Source organism: Malus sylvestris, chromosome 5 (genome assembly GCF_916048215.2).
Source record: "Malus sylvestris chromosome 5, drMalSylv7.2, whole genome shotgun sequence".
In the NCBI taxonomy this organism is placed as follows: domain Eukaryota; kingdom Viridiplantae; phylum Streptophyta; class Magnoliopsida; order Rosales; family Rosaceae; genus Malus; species Malus sylvestris.
The window spans coordinates 45,172,693-45,193,200 of record NC_062264.1 but is presented as its reverse complement, the minus strand read 5'-3'; the positions used below and the strand labels follow the sequence as shown (position 1 = coordinate 45,193,200).

Here is a 20,508-nt window from a genome sequence, read left to right as displayed (position 1 = left end):
ATGATATGTGTACATAATGATTGATATGTCATATGTATCCAAATTGTAGTATTAATAAATGGATATAAGTGTAGTTGGGTAAATTAGTGATACCACGTAGATACAGTCCGAATACAAAAATTCTCATTAAAGCAATTGTCTATTTATTTACAGCTATATGTAATGACCAATAATATTCACACAGAGTTCTCATACAGAAAAATGGGTTACTCAAGACCATTGCTTTTCTTCATTCTTCCTATTATCTTGGGCCTTCATGCTCCAGCCATAGCCGATGTCGACGTTGATAACGGCGTATGCACTTCGAGGGCCGACTACTGCTGGAGCTGTTCCGGTACTAATGAAACCTTCAACAATGGCAGCAACTACGAACGAAACCTCCACACTGTCCTCTCCTCTTTCTCTTCCAACAAAACCGAAATCAACTCTGGGTTTTACAACTCTTCTCTCGGACAAGGCCCCGAAAAAGTCAATGCAATGGCACTATGCAGGGGAGACGTTCCCCTAAACGACTGTCACACATGTTTCAATGAGTCCATTTCCATTCTCCGGCAGAACTGCACCAATCAAAAGCAAGCGACCATATGGGCACAGCGCTGCACGGTACACTACTCGAACGTCTCAATTTTCGGTGTTGCGGAAGATGATCCGGTTAAGTTTGTGCCCGGCCCGACTAACGCACCAAACGCTGAGCAGTTCAAGCAGGTGCTCAACCCCTTGGTGGTGAATTTAAGTGGGACAGCTGCAGCAGGAGACTCCATGAAAAAATTTGCAGCTGGACATGCACTTGTCCCTGCAACAAATCAAACCATATACGCAATAGTCCAGTGTACCCCTGATTTGGACCGACAAAATTGCAGTGAGTGCCTTGATGAGGCCATCTCGGATATCCCACAATGTTGTGAAGGAAAGGAAGGAGGGAGAGTCCTTAGACCCAGCTGTAATTTGAGGTTTGAGAGCAATCTTTTCTATGACGCAGCATCTGATTCCCTAGTAAATCTTCCAGGCAAACAAGGTACATCATTTATATGTCTTGCAATTAATTTAATTTTCAGGGAAAACTTTAGAAATGAACCTGAACTTTGAACTTTGTTACACTTTGCCCTCGGAAAATTTTAAATTAGAAGTTTAGAGGAACTCTAAACCGAATTCGTGCCATTATATCTCCTAACTGTCAATTTTGTCATAATTGTCTCTTAATTCCATCAGAATTTACAAAAAATAGTAATAGTAAATACTTCAAATTCTTGAGATCGAGATATGAGAAAACATAAAAATGAACTGAAACTTACACATATGCAGTAAATTCGCTGACTTATAAGATTTATTATTCAAATTGATTCAAATTGAAAGTTTAGGAAATCTCAAAACTATATGGGAACTTCAACGAAAAGCTCCCGGTACTGTTCACTTTAATGAAAAACCACATTTTTACATTAAAAAGTTAATCCTGATACTATTCACTTTACCCTTTATTTTGTCCTTATCATTAAAACTCAAAGCTTTCAAACCCTTTTCATTAGTTTTCCTAAACTATATTGAAAGTTCATAAAAAAGGAAAAATAGGACAATATTGTGCTCTTGATATCTGCTTATTACTTCTTTGACTAAAAACATTGTGATTTTTGCAGGAAATAATACAGGAAATGGTACGAGTAACATAACAACCAAAGTATCACCATCATCGTTCTTGGGATTGCTATTGTCGCTATGCTTGTCATCAGCATACGCATTTTTTTAAGAGTGTGGAAGCGATTGGTGAAAATGCATGTTCAATTTTGTTTCATTTTTGACATACATTTAGCAAGTGTAATATTTGTTGGCATGTACCTGAATTTGTATCCATTAAGACCAATGTAATACGGCTTGCTCTGCATTTCTTTTCAATAATCTCGGGTTAATGACATATATAATTTCGTTTCAATATTTGAGTTCTTTTTAAGGTGAGGATCAAAGTGTTTGATTAAATTCCTATCGAGTTTTTCTTTATAGGATTACTCTACGGTTTAATCTAATGGTGGAGCAGAGTTATTATAGTCGACTTCAATAATCTGGGATTTAAGATATATAATTTGACACAAATATTTGAGTTCTTTTAAGATGAGAGACAGTGTTTCATAAAATGTCTGACAAAAATTTATTTTTGTAAGGCCACTCTTCATATAGCAAGAAGCATATAATATTTGCATGTGGTTCAATATCCTAGTAGGTAGAGTGTTGGGTTTCTGTCTGTCATCTAGAATTCGAAACTCTCATCTCCCTTAAATTAATATAATAGTTTCGACACCTTCATTAAAAAAAATTAATTTAATTAAATTAAGGGGTTTCTCCATTTTAATCCTTGATAAAAATTGAAATTCAATTAAAACCTTATGTTAAATTATATATTCATTATAGTCATTTGACTAAATTTCCATGTCATCATAAATATTAAAATTCATATTTTCTAGTTTTTAAATATTTAATGTGTTTTTTTTTTTGTTCCCATAATGCCCATATTAAATATTTGGTTTTACTTTGCTCCACATTTTTTTGCATTGATTATTGTTTGACTTTCTCAAACAATAAACATACCTCATCTAGACGTCTAAAAAATTATTAGTGAAAATCGAATGCACATAAATCATAGTACCAAGTCAAATGCATCTAAATCATGATACCTACCACAATGCACCTAAATCACAATATCTATCTAGTCGAATGCACCTAAATATGTAATCATAGTATCTATTTAAATGCATCTAAATCATAGTACCTACATGAATGCACCTAAATCATAGAACCTACATGAATGCACCTAAATCATAGTATCTAGTCGAATGCGCCTAAATATTCGTACCTTAGGTCCCATGATAAAAAAGGTGATGTCATTACAATATACTATATACATAGCCCTCTTAATTTTAGAAAATGAATTACTAATTTCTCAAATATGAACTAAAATCAGTTTGAAATTTGAATGAGAATAAAAAAAAATAGTACAAAATATCATATACATCCTAAAAATAAGCTATAATAAATGACGTCCTATGATTGTTAACAAAAAAAAAAAAGTCTTCATTACAAACATTCAAAAAAGGGTATAATTGGAAGAATAACAAAGAAATAAATGACAACTAATGCGGAATTATGTAGGTTGACGTCAGTCAGAGACTTAATTCAATTGTTAATCTTTCATACGGTATTTGTCAAAACTAACTTTTTTTCAAGGATTAATACCTAGTTTCCTATTAAATTAAATAAGGAATTTTTACACCTAAAATGTCCATAATAAAAAAATTAAAAAAATTAAAAAAAAAAACTAAAACGGATTCATACCCAGGCCTAATGGCATTGGACAGCTCGAAAGGAGCCCAACTGAATACGTATGCGGGCCACGCCGCAAAGCGACCAACTCAGGCCCCAACGGAATTGGAAATTTAAAACAAAATACCTCCCCGAACCAGGAATAATTAGAAAGGGAAAAATGAAACAAAAGGAAAAGTTTCCTAATGAAATTAGGAAGCCAATACTTTCCTAATCCCAGCATGATTAAATCTTTATATATACCAACAGTGTGCTTCTCTTATCTTCCAGACTTTCCGAGCATTTACGTTCAATCGAAAAATTAGCAATGAAACTAGAAGAAGAAGACCACCACCCTTCAAATGTACGACTGTTCGGCGTTGGCCTCGGCAGTAGTTTGAATGATCCTCGCGGAGGACACGAACCCTCTACCGATCTGTATCTGTGGGATCCGACCTGGGACTACAGCTCAATTTGGAAAATCAGGAAGAGGCTAGCGGCGAGCGACCTCGGAGAGCTGAGCAGGCTGTTGATGCCAAAAGAGGCAGTGCGAAAACACGTTATGTCTTACTTGGACGACAAGTCAGCCAAGATGGTCGACAGTAAAGAGGGCTTACCAGTTACAATTGTGGACTGGGATACGTGCAACCGGCGTGAGTTAACTTTTAAGCATTGGAACTCTGGCGATTTTTACGTTCTGAATGGAGGTTGGAGACCGGAGTTTGTGGTTCGGAGAGGCTTGAAGGAAAATGACGAAATCGGTCTTTACCTTGACTGGGACTGGAAAACTTCCAAGTACATCTTCAGGTTTTCTGTTCTTCAAAGAGCAAAGTAGTTTAATCATGATCGCACTTGTAATTAATTAGCTAAGCTAGTTTAGTTTTTATTTTTGCCAAACTAAGCTAGCTTAATCCTGACTGTGAATAATTTATGTAGTGCTTCATGTAATGGGATTAGTTTAATTACTTTTTTAATTGTGACTGTGATGAGTTCTTTATGGTTATAAGTTTTTGTTCCAGGATAATTGTTAAGACTTTTTTTGTGTACTTTGAGTGTTTCACTATATGCATTAAAATGCGTCTGTTAACAGAAAAAAATAATACAAGTTTTCATTCAAATGTTTAATTTTGCATGAGATATCCGTTGGGTTCGAAACACAAAAATGTATGGGACGAGGAGTGTTAGCTACTTTCATCATGGAGAAATGAGGAGGATCTTCTTAGCTTTGTTAAAATAGATAGTGTTGGAGCGGAAAAATTCAGGTACTTCAATTCTCCTCCAATAAATAATCTTGAACACGTTGAGAAGCTTTAAACTCCATCTTTGCTCGCCATCAATGAAGGAGGAGGGGGACCTGTAATAAACACTCGACGCTCAAATTAGTGTTTGTTCAGGATAATTGTAAAATATAGAACAATATCTTACCTCTCTCCTCCCCCCCTTTCTAGTGTGATTATTAGCCTTTTTATAGGCATAAAATGCTTGGACTCCAAGTTCCACACTCCTTGTATTTCCCCATGTTTCACATTCCATGGAAGTGTTCAATCATGCTCCTTTATTCTAACTCCATCCCCCCAAATTTAAGATTCATGGGAAGTGGCTCATTGCTTGAGCCTTAATTTTTGCACCCACAGATAGTAGTTTTGGTGTCACTGAAACGTAATGCAACCAAGAAACAAATAACTAATTTATCACTGATTATATTTCTACAAATTCACAAATTAATGGTTGCAGGCATGTAAAAGTTGGAGGGGAGGGACAACTTCAAATCTAATAGATCTCACAATGAGGACTAGTTCAAGAACTGAAGTGACGAGAAGCATCCACATTGGGTTATTATGCATGCAAGAAAATACAGCTGATAGGCCAACCACGAATCCTATAGTCCTAATGCTTAATAGTTACTCGGTCACTCTTCCAGTACCCTCACAACAGGCATTTTATAAATTATAAGCTCGGTAGAATTGGATCCGACATGTCCTTGAGACGGGAGAATAATTCAGGGGTGGCTTCCGTCTAGTTGGATCGATCTAAGAGCAACTATGTCAAACACCAGAAGATGAGGTTTCCATGATAACGTACTGAAGTCTATCCTCGATAGTGCTTGAAGATTTATATCTAAATTTTTTTTTTAGGAAAAATTTATATCTGAATTTATAATGTATTTTAGCCCTTTGGATTCATTTTTTTTCTAATTAACGTGTTATTGATTCTTACTATGATAGGTGCTACATGGTGTGATTTTGATGTGGGACGGAATTGGTGTTATTTTAGGCAGAGGCAAAATTAAAATAACACCAGTTCCGTCCTATATGAGATTCATTCTTCATGTAAATGACTATGATTTGTTAAAAGAAAAAAAATTATACACACCATTTTCTCTTTATGCACACCTATTGCTACAAGAAACAGGGCAACGGTCACGGAAGTAATTCGATACGAGAATATGATCGTTATGGTGAAATATATGCATCGTTCCCTTATTGTCGATTAAAATAACACATATATTCACGACTTATTGTCGATTAAAAGATGTACAAGCTGTTTAATTGTATTCGTCTGATATTCCTCGATGTATCGTTCCATTATTTTCAGTGAATGCATCGGTCTGCCTCCTCTAGACATACGGATGGCTAGGCCAAGTAAACGAGAAATTTAGTATTGGTTTGTTCTTGCTGATTCAATCCAGAAGTTGAATTGTATTAGTCTTCCAAGCAGGAACTAATCAGAAGCTTCAAGCTAGTCTTGTTTAATTATTTCTAGGTCGGACCAATTCGAGCACATGCACTAGACATTCCGGATTTTTCTTCGTTTCCGGATACTATTCAATTGGTCCTCAAAATTCAAAACATCTAGTGCTCGCATCTCGATCAAAGGCCAAAGTAAATTACTAGCAATCATTTCCTCAAGATTTCTAATTTTTCCATTTTTCCTTTCTATTATTCATAATGACTCAAACTTGTTAGTTTGCAAATGGTGCTAAGTGGTGTGATTCATTTTTCTGGTAAATTGGCTCAAATTTGTTAACGGAAATTATTTATGCATACTATTTTTCTCTTTATGCACGCATATAAGTTTATGTTTGTGTTTTAATTATCGTTCAATAAATTCAATCTTAATGTCATAAGTAAACACAAATGTGCTGGAGAGTAAGGTGTGCATCAATTACTTTAGTCTAAAGTAAGAGGGGAGGTGGCACTGTGCAATTTTACTTACGAAAGTGCCACTGAGTCTCTCTTCCCCTGCTTTTGTTGGATTTAACGCTATTTACAAAATTACCACTGGGCTTCAGAAAGGGTATTGGGTCTTTGGGCTGGATGTGAACGACGATGGTTTTGATGGGTTGCTGCTGCTGGGCGGAGCAGAAATGGGTTGCCCGGAAAGTCCATGAGAGAGAGAGAGAGTGAGAAAACCAAGGAAAACGATGGAAAATGTGGGAAAGTTTTGGTCTTGGAAGCTCGCATTGCTTAGAGAGAGAGAGAGGGAGGACAGAGAGAGCTCTTCGGCTAAATGGGTTGCTTTCTTCTAGGTGATGAAGAAGAAGGAAGCAATGAGTGTGTGTGGAGGAAAATCTGGATAAGTAAAGTAGTTATTTAATTACTGCATCTATGGTTGGATTTTTTTTTTTTTAATGTTGATTTACTTATGGAAAAAACAGAGTGAGAGAGAGAGAGATCCAGGAAGCAATAGAAGGGTTGACGGGTTGGAGGGAGAGGATAGCCGGGATTTTTGACTCGGGGGCGGGTGGGTGTGGCTGTGGGAGATGCATCGGTCAGAGGGTCGTTGGGGGAGGAGAGGAGTGGGACAGAGGGACTGACAGATTGGAGATAGATGGGAGCTACGTGTTTCGACTGAGTGGGAGAGAGATATAGGGATTTTGTCCAATTTTTGAGAGAGAGAGAGAGAGAGAGAGAGAGAGAGAGAGAGAGAGAGAGAGAGGGCAGAAAGCATGGCTGTGTGCATTTTTTGGGGTTAACAGGTTACTCCACAGGGTTGTTAAGGAGAGAATGGCTGAGGGAGGTATGGGAGAGAGTGGGTTTTCAGTTTTCACCTCTGATTCAACAGGGAATGCACTGTTTTAAAATCATTGTTTATTGTTTGGTTTGCCATTTGCTTTGTTAAAACTGTGATTAATATTTTGTTGTTACATTAAAATTATATACTTATCCACACTAATGACCGGAGCAATCTAGCGAAGATCACAAAAGCGACCGTTTTCGCTACCTAGGATCTATCTTGCAAGAGAACGGAGAATTAGATGGAGATCTCAACCATAGAATACGAGCTGGATGGATGAAGTGTAAGAGTGCATCCGGCGTGTTGTGTGACCGTCGTAGGCCACTGAAGCTCAAGGGAAAATTTTACAGGACGGCAATAAGGCTAGCGATGTTGTATGGCACAGAATGTTGGGAGGTGAAACATCAACACGTACACAAAATGGGTGTAGCGGAGATGAGGATGCTTCGTGGGATGTGTGGGCACACGAGAAAGGATAAGATTGAGAATGAGGATATCCGAGGTAAAGTAGGAGTAGCCGAAATTGAAGGAAAAATGAGAGAAAATCGGTTCCGGTGATTTGGACATGTGCAAAGAAGGCCGACTGACGCTCCGGTTCGAAGATGTGACTACGGGACAGAGGTTCAGGGCCGAAGGGGTAGAGGAAGACCTAGGAAAACTTTGGAAGAGACTCTAAGAAAAGGCTTAGAGTACTTGGATCTAACGGAGGACATGACACAAAACCGAGCGCAATGACGTTCTAGGATTCATATAGCCGACCCCACTTAGTGGGAAAAGGCTTTGTTGTTGTTGTTGTTGTATTAAAATTGTAATGGATGTTTATAGGCTGTTTAGTTGGGTGTTAGGGAGATTAGGCTGTTGAGTGCCCTGTTCCTTACACAGTTAGAGTCAGGTTTGTGTCTTTATAAATTAGGGGGTTGCACTGTGCTCATTTCTGTGTTTCTTCATGCTTTCCTGCTGTTTCCTTCTCGACAAATCAAATTGAGGTTGCTTTTCCGCTTCACATCGTTTGAATATCCCTCTGTTGCTAGATTGTTTCTCCATACTTTGTTGCTTCTGTATTTCTGTGATGAGGGTGTTGGGGAGATTAGGCTGTTTTAGTAACTGTTTAGCTCCTCTGTTGGTATATTGTTTTTCCAATTCTTGGTTGCTTATGTATTTCTGTGATGCACTTTTTAATTTTCTTCTTGACATGTATGCAGATCAAACACAAGCATACACATCAAACCATGCATTCACAGAGCAGGCGCCAAAGAGACCATCATTGAGGTATTTGTTTATCCATTCTTACTTTTGTTAGGTGTTGGAACAAATCTCTTAACTGTGTTCGAATGCAGACTCTTATTCTCTCTAATCTTAACTGTTAGGGTCCTCTGTTATATTCTCATATCTCTTCTGCATTTGGATTTGGATTTTATACAAATACATTCTTGGTCAAACAAAATGGGAAAAAATGGTTGTTTCAACATCACTTCTTTAGTTCTAGGAGAGGAACTAAAGAAAACATTTTTCCTGAATCCCATAAGTCTGCAAGAAGCAAAACAAGCTAAGAGTCATTTATCCAATATAAACACATGAACTCTGTTCGAATTCTTACTCTTATTCTCTCTAATTTTTTGCTGTTTAGTTTGGACTCTCATCGCAGCGTCATCATTTGCTCTTGCGGCTGCTTTTGATCCAAAGGTTCTCAGCCATGACATTTGAATCAAAATTCTGGTATGCCACCTGACGTACTTTCCATTTGAGTGATTGTTATTTTTGTTCTCTGTAGTTTTTAGGTTTATGGATAAAACACTTTAGGCCTATTTATTCTTCGATATGATTCCAATTTGGCTCTGTATTATTTCTTTAAGAACATTTCAAATGACTATTTGTTTCTGAGATGTATGTTGTAAAATTCTCCTCTTTTTATGGCTTCCTACTTTAGGGCTTATTAACTTTAGAATTTGTACCATAACAATGAATTGTTTTTACCTTTCTGAAAAATAGAAGTCTTCTTGGTTAGTCATTTTGCACCTGAATTCTTCGTAGTCAATCATTTTTATCTGATGCGAAGACCTTTGTATCAATCATTGTTTCAGTTTATCGGCAGAAATGAATGACTTCTTTGTTATAAAACCCCTCATGCTGCAGAAGCACTTTTACTACTTTTTGAGGTTTATGTAAATTTTCAAAGAAATCGCATGATACCAATAAATCAGAGGTTTAAACATAGTAAATCTTGCAAGCAATGTGTTGGAAGAGTTTTGTGCTTCATAGAAGAGTTTTGTTCTTAAAGGCTGTCAAAATTTGGAGTGACTTAAAACTGCTGCCATCTTTCTAATGTAAATTTGAAAAGATTCGAGTACAAAAATTGAACTAGCCAAATAGAAATTAAAGTGAAGGAGCATGAAAGTTACCTATTAAGTGAATTTGAATAATTTTTTGGGAAAAATTATAATTTTTAAATCCCAGGTTTGTGCACCGACAATCATGTAAATCAGGTTCAGCTTTGTCTCAAATATGCATAAAGTCATTGGTGATACACGTGGTAAATTTTGAGTAGAGCTTTGATAAGAGTTATTTATCCACACACTGACAGCTACTGCTGCACTTTAGGTACAATTAAACAACCATCATTCTCCAATTCATGTGAAAAACTCATATACATTGTATATAGTTGGGACTTCAAAAAATCCGTCATTTTTTTTAAGATAGGCTTTTAATGTAAATTCAATAGAATGTAGATCTAATTGAAAGACTTAATTTACCATGTCGATTTAGCTGCTTTGATTGGTTTCTGAATAATTTAAAAATTAGTGTGTTAAACTTTACGAATTCAAAACCCGGAATGGAGCTTGGGCATATTTGCTAGTATCAACTATAGTAAAGAGTAAGGTGTGCAGCAATATCAATTATTGTAACTTTTCTTGCTCATCGTAGTAACCACCATGTATTTTCCGATTACAATCAATGTAAGCCGAGACGAAAGGAACTAAGAAACAGTCAGTCACAAATCGACAATTTAATTCTCACCACAAAGTAGTAAGGTATATCCACCGAAACGAGTATATGATTGTCAGAATTGCGTATTATAATTGATTTACTTTGTTGACTGAGAGAATGCATGCACCGAAACCACTCTCTGTTCCAGTCTGTGGTTTACTTTATTTCAATGGTTGAATAGTATAAGTCTAGGAAGAAGCTTCCTTAAATGTTTAATTTAGCACTCCGTCTATATCAGCATCTTCAATTATAACAGTGTGAAACCTCGCTGATCTACAAAGATGTAATATAAAAAAAGAAACTTGCTTATATAATGATATTATTTTAGCGGCATTTCAAACTAATCACGTAGTATTTGATTGAAAATTATTATGCATTTTAAATTTCAACTTCTCACCACCGCGTCTTGCGTAAAGTGAGGTATTCATTGACTTGTTCTTCATATATAGACGTGTAGCAAGTTTTCCATCAGAACTATAATCCTCTTTTACAAACCAATTTGAGCAAAAATATCAAATAATGCCAGCAATGGATTCCTCAAGATTTCTATCCTGCCTCTTTCCCATTCTGTTTCTCATGATTAATCAAGCCCTTGGTCAAGTTTGCATAAACGAAAAAGGAAACTATACCACCAATAGTACCTATCAGACAAACCTCAACCGCCTCCTCTCCTCCCTGCCCTCCGACGAAAACGGCAACGGGTATGGCTTTTACAATGCATCCTATCGCCTAAACTCGTCCAACGAGCACATTTATGCAATCGGGCTTTGTAGAGGAGATGTCACGGTGGGAGATTGTCGTAGCTGCCTAAATAATTCCCGATATGATCTCCTTCAGCGTTGTCCCAATCAGAAGGAAGCATTTGGTTCGTATGAGAAATGCATGTTACGCTACTCAAACCGCTCCATCTATGGCGTCATGGAAACTGAGCCTTCTCCCGCTTATTATAACACTAATAACGTATCGTCGTCCGACCTGGATGGATTCAACCAAGAGCTGAGGAAGCTACTGGAAAGCATAAGAAGTGAAGCTGCAGCTGGCGGTTCTCTTCGGAAATTTGCATTCGGAAACACAAGTGCCCCATCCTTCCAAACAATATTTGCACTAGCGCAATGCACGCCAGACATATCAGAGCAACTTTGCAGTGATTGCTTAGTTGGGGCTTTTGCAGATATCTCCTCTATTTACGGGAAAGTAGGTGGGGGAGTTAATAAACCTAGCTGTTACTTTAGATTCGATCTTTACCCCTTCTATGACCCTACAACTGTCAAACAACTGCCATCTCCGCCACCATCAACCAATACCACAAACACTTCACAAGGTACGCACGCACAACGTATATGTATGTGCACTCCATTACATACGCCGATGACTGCATATTTGCTTGACACTGATCTCAAAATTTAATTGATCAATGATAACTCCTCTCTCTGATAGATCAATCACTTAAACATGTTATTCGAAATCTCATATGATTAGAGAAGATATATTTCTGATTTTACTTTGCAGGATCGAAGAGCAGCAAATCTCGGACTGTCATCATTATTGTTGTGTCAATTATTGCTTCTTTGGTATTAGCAATGTTCATGTGCATTTGTCTAAGAGTACGGAAGGCAAAGAAAAAGCTTCAAAGTAATTTAATTCCAGGTACGTACTGTAACAAAATAGACACAGTAACATTAATTTAACTCAATTTGCTTCAAGTGGGAAGCCTAGTACTGTTACGTCATCTAGATCTAATTATGTTACATATGAAATTTTTGTTAAAATTGTACCACAGGCGAAGATGTGGACGAAATTGGAAGTGCAGAATCCTTGCAATTCAATTTTGACACCATTAGAATTGCCACAGATGACTTTTCTGAAGCCAATAAACTAGGACAAGGGGGATTTGGTTCTGTTTACAAGGTAATATATAGCACATCTATTGAAGATAACATTCTCACATCATACCTTACGAAATAAAATACAATATATAGTGATTGTTCCACTATTGATCATAACACAGAGGCCGGCTTTATTGTGAAAAAACCTAACCTGCCAATCTTAACAACATCATGATATATATGGGCAACATCACCAATTTCATGTATATATTCCTTGAATGCAACCTTTTTGTTTTGATACTCTTTCAGGGTAGGTTATTCAATGGACAAGAAATAGCAGTGAAAAGGCTCTCCGTAAATTCTGGACAAGGAGATTTGGAGTTTAAAAATGAGGTCTTGTTAGTGGCAAAGCTTCAACACCGAAACTTAGTTAGGCTCTTGGGTTTCTGCTTGGAAGGAGTTGAAAGGCTTCTTATTTATGAGTTTGTCCCTAATGCAAGTCTGGACCACATCATATTTGGTATTTATGCTTCAATGTTCTTTTTGTACAACTTTAGCTTTAACTTCAAAATTTTACCATAAGATCTCATTCTTGTAACATACAAGAAACATTGTAACCTTGGTTTGAATTGAACATGCAGACCCAATCAAGCGCGCACAACTAGATTGGGATAGGCGCTACAAAATCATAGTAGGCATTACTCGAGGGCTCATTTACCTTCATGAGGATTCGCGGCTTAGAATTATTCATCGTGATCTCAAAGCTAGTAATATCTTGATAGATGAAGAAATGACTCCCAAGATATCAGATTTTGGCATGGCAAAATTGTTTGGGGTTGATCAAACACAAGGCAATACCAGTCGAATTGTGGGGACCTAGTAAGTACTCGACAAGGCTACATGGCTTATATTATAATTGTGTCAATCTATATCAATAATCCAAAGTCCTCATCGAAGTTAGTGATCATAAAACCAACATATATTATTCTTGTTTCGATATGCAGTGGATATATGGCTCCAGAATATGCGATGCATGGGCACTTTTCTGTTAAGTCAGATGTCTATAGTTTTGGTGTCTTAGTTCTGGAGATAGTGAGCGGACAGAAAAATAATTCCTTTCGTCATGGCGAGAACGTGGAGGATCTTCTAAGCTATGTAAGTACTCAAACTATATGCATAATGCAACCAAGAAAAATAATTTATCTCTAACTATATTTCTACGAATTTCACAACGCAGGCATGGAAATGTTGGAAGGAAGGGACAGCTTCAAATCTAATAGATCCCGCGTTGACGAACGGTTCAAGAAATGAAATAATGAGATGCATCCATATTGGGTTGCTATGTGTGCAAGAAAATATAGTCGATAGGCCAACCATGAATGCTATTGTTCTAATGCTTAATAGTTACTCAGTCACACTTCCAATACCCTCACAACCAGCATTTTTCAGAGATAGTAACGTTGGATCTGACATGACTTTGGGATGAAAGAATAGTTAGGAGGTGATTACAACCAGGTCGGATCGATCCAAGAACAGCTCTGTCAAAGCACCAGGAAATGAGGTTCATTGATCACCGAAGTATATCCTAGATAGCTCTTTAAGATGAAAACTGCATTGTTTTTTAAATCATAATGTGCAATTTACCATTTGTTTTGTTCATTTTTCTTTTCAATGGTTTAGGTAATTGCAATAAGGCTTGTGATGTATAAGAGATAGACTAAGAGTTGTTTTGGGACCAGTCTACCAATCAAATGACGACTTGATTAATTGGACTTGAATTTTCTCCCCTCTTATTTTTCTCCTTTCATTCCACTTTTTTAATCTAACTGTTCAAAAGAAATTATCTAACTGCATAGAACTTATTAGGATATAATAGTGCCAGGTGTTACATGTATAGCTTACCATGTGTCTGTGTATCATTGGTTAAGTCTTAAGTTAGTTATAGTTGTGTATTTATAGGACAAGTTAATGTATTGTATTGGATTGAATAGTGTGGTAATAATAATTCAGTTTACAAAACTCTCTCTACTTTCCCTCTCTACAGTTCACAGCTCTTACATTTTCTTACAGTTATCATGGTATCTTCGCCGATCAAGGCTCGCGCCGTCGATTGATGATCCTATTGCTTCCGCTCATTTGATTCTTCGTGTTGTTTGATCGGAGTGCTGCCTTTGTTGCACTGTAACAACGTATAATCGTAGGAGTCAGTGGAGTCACTGGTGTTTGTCGGTGGTGATTGTCAATAAAGTCGGTGTCGTCGTCATCGGAGTTCTTCTGAAACCCTAGTGTTTGGGGATTTATTGCGGTGTTGAGTCGTCAGAGTTCACGAAGGTGATATTCTTTTGATTATTTCCTGATTCTTGATCCCTTGACTTTTGATTCTTGTTTGTCTAAACCCTAATTTTTGGGAATTGTTGTTCACGATTTCTACTGTATTCTGTGTTTCTGCAATTTGCTTATCTGTGTCATGATTGATCTGTTTGTATTTTCACAATGGTTACCTCTGCTTAGTTAATGCTTACACAATTGCCTATTGCTTCTCTGATTCCAAGTGTGGGTAATATTGTTACTGTGAAGTTAGATGACTCTAACTATGTGAATTCGAATTTTCAAATGGAGTTGTTGTTAAATGCTATGGATCCATTTCGTATCCTACCAAATTTGTTGATTTTGAATATGAGGGGAAGGTTGATAATCAAGTGCCAGTAATTTCTGATGCGTATAAGGTGTGGAAAATTCATGATAAAGCATTGATGACTCTTCTTACTGCTACTTTGTCCACTGCTGCTTTATCTTGTATGATTGGATGTCAGAGTTCTCAAGAAATGTGGCTTAGTCTTAGAGAACGGTTTGTAAACATGACCATGACTAGTATAGTTCAAATGAAAATTGATTTGCAAAATATACAGAAAGGGTCTGAATCAATTGATGAGTATCTTCAAAGAATTAAGGATACCAGAGATCAACTTGTTGCTGTTGGGGTCTTCATATTTGATGAGGATATTGTGATTGTGGCTCTTCGAGGCCTACCTTCTGAGTATAACACCATCAAGTCTGTGATTCGTGGTCGTGAAACTCTTGTGTCCTTGAAAGAGTTGTGTTCACAGCTTCGAGCTGAGGAGTCCATTTTGGGTGGCTTAGCGCAAACAGAGGGAGAGAGACGGAGGAGTAGGCACCGGCGGAGGCAGTAACAAGGCTACGGTGGGCTCTAGCATAGGTAGAGTTTTAGTTGTGTAAGGTTAAAATACTTAAAATTTAGAATATTTTATTATTTTTAATTGTTATAGCCCACCTAATAAATAAAAGTTCTGAAAAATAAGACTACTTTAAAAAAAAAAGTAAGAGTTAATAAATATTAAATAAATTATTTACTTTCATCCATATCAAAATTTATTATTATTATATTTGAAATTGTACACACATACTGACACACACCACACGTCCAAATAATCTTTTTATTTGATTAGTTTCTAGGGTAGGGAGTAGTCTGATTAGTTTAGGTTTTCTAGGAGGAGTAGTCATGATTGTACACACACATTGACACACACCACACGTCCCAATTGTTTTAAATTGTTTTTTTATATCCCACTCTTCTGCTTCCCTCAGGGTGCGTTTGGTACGCAGACGGAACGGAACGGAACGGGACGGGACGGGACGGAACGGGACGGGACGGGACGGAACGGGACGGGACGGGACGGAACGAAGGTGTAATTTTTGAAAAAGACATGGGGTATATTTGTCTTAAAATGGTAAAACATTGCGTTCCACAAACGTGGAACAAACCCGTTCCAGGGGGGAGGTGGAACGCAAAAACACTCAAAATCTGTCCCGTGGAACAACCCGTTCCACCCATTTTTGGCGCACCAAACGCGGGACGGAACGCCTCGTCCCGTTCTGTCCCGTCCCGTCCCACGTACCAAACGCACCCTCAATGCCCAATAACATATTCACCCAAATTTCTCTTCTACTTCCTCAAATGCCCAGCTTTAACATATTCATCCAATTTCCAATCCCCAACTCCTCATATTTCAAAACCCTAAAATTCTAAATCCCACACCCAATCCCATATTATAATTTTATTACTCTAATATCATACCTCCCCAAATCTCTAGGCCACCACTATTTGGTTCACAATTCAAGTAAGTTTTTTGGTATTCTAATCTAATCTAAATTAAATTATATTAGATATTGATGAAGATTTTTAGTCTATTATTGATATGATTGTTGATATGTTTTATGTTTATACACATTTGATCATTAGAATTTAGATGAGATTTTTATTTATTGGGTAGTTCAAGCTCAAGAAGGAGAGTGAATTTCTAGCAGATTCAAGAAGCATACATTACAAGTGAGAAATAACCAAGGATTTCAATTCCATTAAGGATCGAAGGGCACAACTTGAATAGGTACTTTTTCTTTTATTTGTTAAGTTGTTATGACAAGATTGATGATGTATGTTTCTTTCTACTATAAGTTGCAACTTTAAATGTTTTCTTTGTTAAATTTAGTTGAAATTTGCTTTATTCATAGTTAAATTTCTTACTTTAAATTATTGCTTTTAAGTTTGTTATTATGTAACTTTATGTAAGTAAAAAAAAAATTTAACCATTTGATCTCTTAGTAATAATTTTAGTTTAGCCCACCCACCAAATAATTCATGGCTCCGCTGTTGGGAGTAGGGGTTGCAAAATGGGGTTAGGGTTGATTTTGGTTCCTGAAATCGTGGGCTGGTGTCGGTGGGTGTGAGATTTTGTGAAACGAAGCTCCATACACATAGAGAAGGAAGAGGTAGGTTCTGCATCTTCTAATTAAAATTAAAATTTCATATCTATCTTCTCTGTCGGGCCCTAAAGATTTCTATCAAATTTTGATCCGTTCGAGTCGCTGCAGACAACCCGACTTCACGCTTGTCTCCGTTGTCTTTCATTCTCGATCCACCGCTGCATTAATTTTTCGGCCGTATTGCAGGTACGATTTAGAATCAGAAGCATGCACAAAATCTCCATCGCCATGGTCAGATTCACCCCTCCATCTTCGCTGCTCTACATAAATCGAGCTCAGCCATGCAAGTCAGATGCCAAACCTCCTGATCTTGGTGTCGACACACTCACAGGTAAAATTTTCTCACCTTATGCCTTTAACTTCATCTCCGATCATAGTAGATTAGGGAAAAATAGAAGATGACCGTCTCATGTATGTATTCTCTATGTAGAAGCCTCAAGATCGAAGACGACGGTGTTTAGGCGTGAAAGAAAGCACCCCAGAGTTCAGATCTGATGTTTAAAAATACGGCGGAGGACACGAAGTTCTCAAATCCAAGATGAAAAGGTATAATCCACGCCTTTGTAACTTTTTGTGTCCTTGATATAATTTTGCCATTAGTTTTTATTTTTTTTAATTTTTTTTATGGCAAGTAGAAATCTTAGAAGTTAAAGAAACGAGCGATAATGTCATCCATCACCCAACTGCGGTTGCATTTGGATTTTATACAAATACATTCTTGGTCAAACAAAATGGGAAAAAATGGTTGTATCAACATCACCTCTTTAGTTCTACGAGAGGAACTAAATAAAACATTTTTCCTGAATCCCATAAGCCTGCAAGAAGCAAAACAAGCTAAGAGTCATTTATCCAATATAAACACATGGAACTCTGTTCGAATTCTTACTCTTATTCTCTCTAATTTTTTGCTGTTTAGTTTGGACTCCCATCGCAGCATCATCATTTGCTCTTGCAGCTGCTTTTGATGCAAAAGTTCTCAGCCATGACATTTGAATCAAAATTCTGGTATGCCACTTGACCTTTGATGCGGTGCTTCCCCGTACTTTCCATTTGAGTGATTGTTATTTTTGTTCTCTGTAGTTTTTAGGTTTATGGATAAAATATCTGAGGCCTCTTTATTCTTCGATATGATTCCAATTTGGCTCTGTATTATTTCTTTAAGAACATTTCAAATGAGTCTATTTGTTTCTGAGATGTATGTTGTAAAATTCTCCTCTTTTTATGGCTTCCTACTTTAGGGCTTATTAACTTTAGAATTTGTACCATAGCGATTAATTGTTTTTACTTTTCTGAAAAATAGAAGTCTTCTTGGTCAGTCATTTTGCACTTGAATTCTTCTTGGTCAGTCATTTTTATCTGATGCGAAGACCTTTGTATCAATCATTGTTTCAGTTTATCGGCAGAAATGAATAACTTCTTTGTTATAAAACTCCTCATGCTGCCGAAGCACTTTTACTAATTTTTTAGGTTTATGTAAATTTTCAAAGAAATCGCATGATACCAATAAATCAGAGGTTTAAACATAGTAAATGTTGCAAGCAATGTGTTGGAACAGTTTTGTGCTTCATAGAACAGTTTTGTTCTTAAAGGCTGTCAAAATTTGGAGTGTTGGTGGGATATTCAATTGGTGGTAGGTAGGTACTGGTGAAAGGATCAGATTTTGGTAGGATTTGTTGTTGGGAATCACATTTTTTGTTTTTCCCCTGAACTAGGACACAAATGAAGAGAACCTTCAAGACTTAAACTGCTGCCATCTTTCTGATGTGCCTGATGTTTATGTTCGGTTGAATTTCAACTTCTAGGTAAGTTTATTATAAGTAATCTCATGGTGGTTTGGAAATAGCATTGACTATTTGTATAGTACAAACTTCTGTGTAGCACCTGCTCTTCTACTTATGCTACAAGTACAAGGAATCATGACTCAATTTTGATTCACTGTGCAGGTGCATTTTAGCCACACACTGACAGCTACTGCTGCACTTTAGGTACAATTAAACAACCATCATTCTCCAATTCATGTGAAAAACTCATGTACATTGTATATAGTTGGGACTTTAAAAAATCCGCCATTTTTTTTAAGATAGGCTTTTAATGTAAATTCAATAGAATGTAGATCCAACTGAAAGACTTAATTTACCATGTCGATTCAGCTAATTTGATTGGTTTCTGAATAATTTAAAAATTGTTGTGTTAAACTATGATTACGAATTCAAAACCCGCAACGGAGCTTGGGCATCTTTGCTAGTATCAACTATAGTAAAGAGTAGGGTGTGCAGCAATATCAATTATTGTAACTTTTCTTGCTCATCGTAGTAACCACCATGTATTTTCCGATTACAATCAATGTAAGCCGAGACGAAAGGAACTAAGAAACAGTCAGTCACAAATCGACAATTTAATTCTGACCACAAAGTAGGAAGGTATATCCACCGAAACGAGTAAATGATTGTCAGAATTGCGTATTATAATTGATTTACTTTGTTGACTGAGAGATTGCATGCACCGAGAAGCAAAGAGAAGTTGGCCCAGCCAACCACAACCGCTCCTGCAATCTGTCAGAAGAAGCTTCCTTAAATATTTAATTTAGCACTCCCGTCTATGTCAGCATCTTCAATGGTTGAATAGTATAAGTCTGGTCTTCCCACCACCGCGTCTTGCGTAAAGTGAGGTATTCATTGACTTCGTTCTTCATATATAGACCAATTTTAGCAAAAATATCAAATAATGCCAGCAATGGATTCCTCAAGATTTCTATTCTGCCTCTTTCCCATTCTGTTTCTCATAATTAATCAAGCCCTTGGTCAAGTTTGCATAAACGAAAAAGGAAACTATACCACCAATAGTACCTATCAGACAAACCTCAACCGCCTCCTCTCCTCCCTGCCCTCCGACGAAAACGGCAACGGGTATGGCTTTTACAATGCATCCTATCGCCTAAACTCGTCCAACGAGCACATTTATGCAATCGGACTTTGTAGAGGAGATGTCAAGGCGGAAGGTTGCCTTAGCTGCCTAAATAAATCCCGATATGCTCTCCCTCAGAGTTGCCCTAATCGGAAGGAAGCAATTGGTTGGTATGATGACAATTGCATGTTACGCTACTCAAACCGCTCCATCTATGGCGTCATGGAAACTGAGCCTTCTACCACTTATTATAACATTAATAACGTATCGTCGTCCGACCTGGATGGATTCAACCAAGAGCTGAGGAAGCTACTGGAAAGCATAAGAAGTGAAGCTGCAGCTGGCGGTTCTCTTCGGAAATTTGCATTCGGAAACACAAGTGCCCCATCCTTCCAAACAATATTTGCACTAGCGCAATGCACGCCAGACATATCAGAGCAACTTTGCAGTGATTGCTTAGTTGGGGCTTTTGCAGATATCTCCTCTATTTACGGGAAAGTAGGTGGGGGAGTTAATAAACCTAGCTGTAAGTTTAGATTCGATCTTTACCCCTTTTATGACCCTACAAGTGTCAAACAACTGCCATCTCCGCCACCAATACATTCTCCACCACCATCAACCAATACCACAAACACTTCACAAGGTACGCGCGCACAACGTATATGTATGTGCACTCCATTACATACGCCGATGACTGCATATTTGCTTG

General features: G+C 37.3%; 3 protein-coding genes and 2 long non-coding RNA genes across 53 annotated transcripts in view; 3 read left to right on the top strand and 2 right to left on the bottom strand.

Annotated features, from left to right (window-relative positions):
• The window catches only part of LOC126623028 (cysteine-rich receptor-like protein kinase 44), a 98,650-nt gene that overhangs the window by 6,549 nt on the left and 71,593 nt on the right, over window positions 1-20,508 (top strand). For 4 of the 49 annotated variants that reach the window (XM_050291752.1, XM_050291753.1, XM_050291760.1 and 1 more), the window contains exon 1: window positions 19,576-20,442. In XM_050291752.1, coding sequence (XP_050147709.1) covers window positions 19,620-20,442 — 823 coding nt within the window. In that variant the 5' untranslated portion in view covers window positions 19,576-19,619. The other 45 variants (XM_050291744.1, XM_050291748.1, XM_050291759.1 and 42 more) reach the window with 34 other exon arrangements.
• Window positions 80-1,924, top strand: LOC126623041 (cysteine-rich repeat secretory protein 38-like). Its single transcript, XM_050291816.1, has 2 exons — window positions 80-1,015; window positions 1,632-1,924. Exons 1-2 carry the CDS (start codon window positions 163-165, stop codon window positions 1,739-1,741), a joined length of 963 nt encoding a protein of 320 aa, XP_050147773.1. The 5' UTR covers window positions 80-162; the 3' UTR covers window positions 1,742-1,924.
• Window positions 3,567-4,120, top strand: LOC126622964 (B3 domain-containing protein At2g33720-like). The gene has a single exon (XM_050291627.1). It carries the CDS (start codon window positions 3,614-3,616, stop codon window positions 4,118-4,120), a length of 507 nt encoding a protein of 168 aa, XP_050147584.1. The 5' UTR covers window positions 3,567-3,613.
• LOC126623052 (uncharacterized) overlaps window positions 9,157-20,508 on the bottom strand; it is a 30,477-nt gene continuing 19,125 nt past the window's right edge. The window contains exon 4 of the long non-coding RNA XR_007623594.1: window positions 9,157-9,318. This is a non-coding gene — a long non-coding RNA (uncharacterized LOC126623052). The remainder of the gene's footprint in view (window positions 9,319-20,508) is intronic.
• LOC126623050 (uncharacterized) lies at window positions 10,720-19,908 on the bottom strand. The gene is made up of 2 exons (XR_007623592.1): window positions 19,761-19,908; window positions 10,720-10,950 (listed from the first exon to the last, which is right to left on the bottom strand). It is a non-coding gene; the product is annotated as an uncharacterized LOC126623050 (long non-coding RNA).

What these genes read in the sequence shown, in the direction of transcription:
- LOC126623041 (XM_050291816.1), top strand. Translation starts at nt 163, where the DNA reads ATGACCAATAATATTCACACAGAGTTCTCATACAGAAAAATGGGTTAC. An exon ending in AAATCTTCCAGGCAAACAAG is followed by an intron (nt 1,016 to 1,631) that starts GTACATCATTTA and finishes TGATTTTTGCAG; the next exon opens with GAAATAATACAGGAAATGGT.
- LOC126622964 (XM_050291627.1), top strand. Translation starts at nt 3,614, where the DNA reads ATGAAACTAGAAGAAGAAGACCACCACCCTTCAAATGTACGACTGTTC.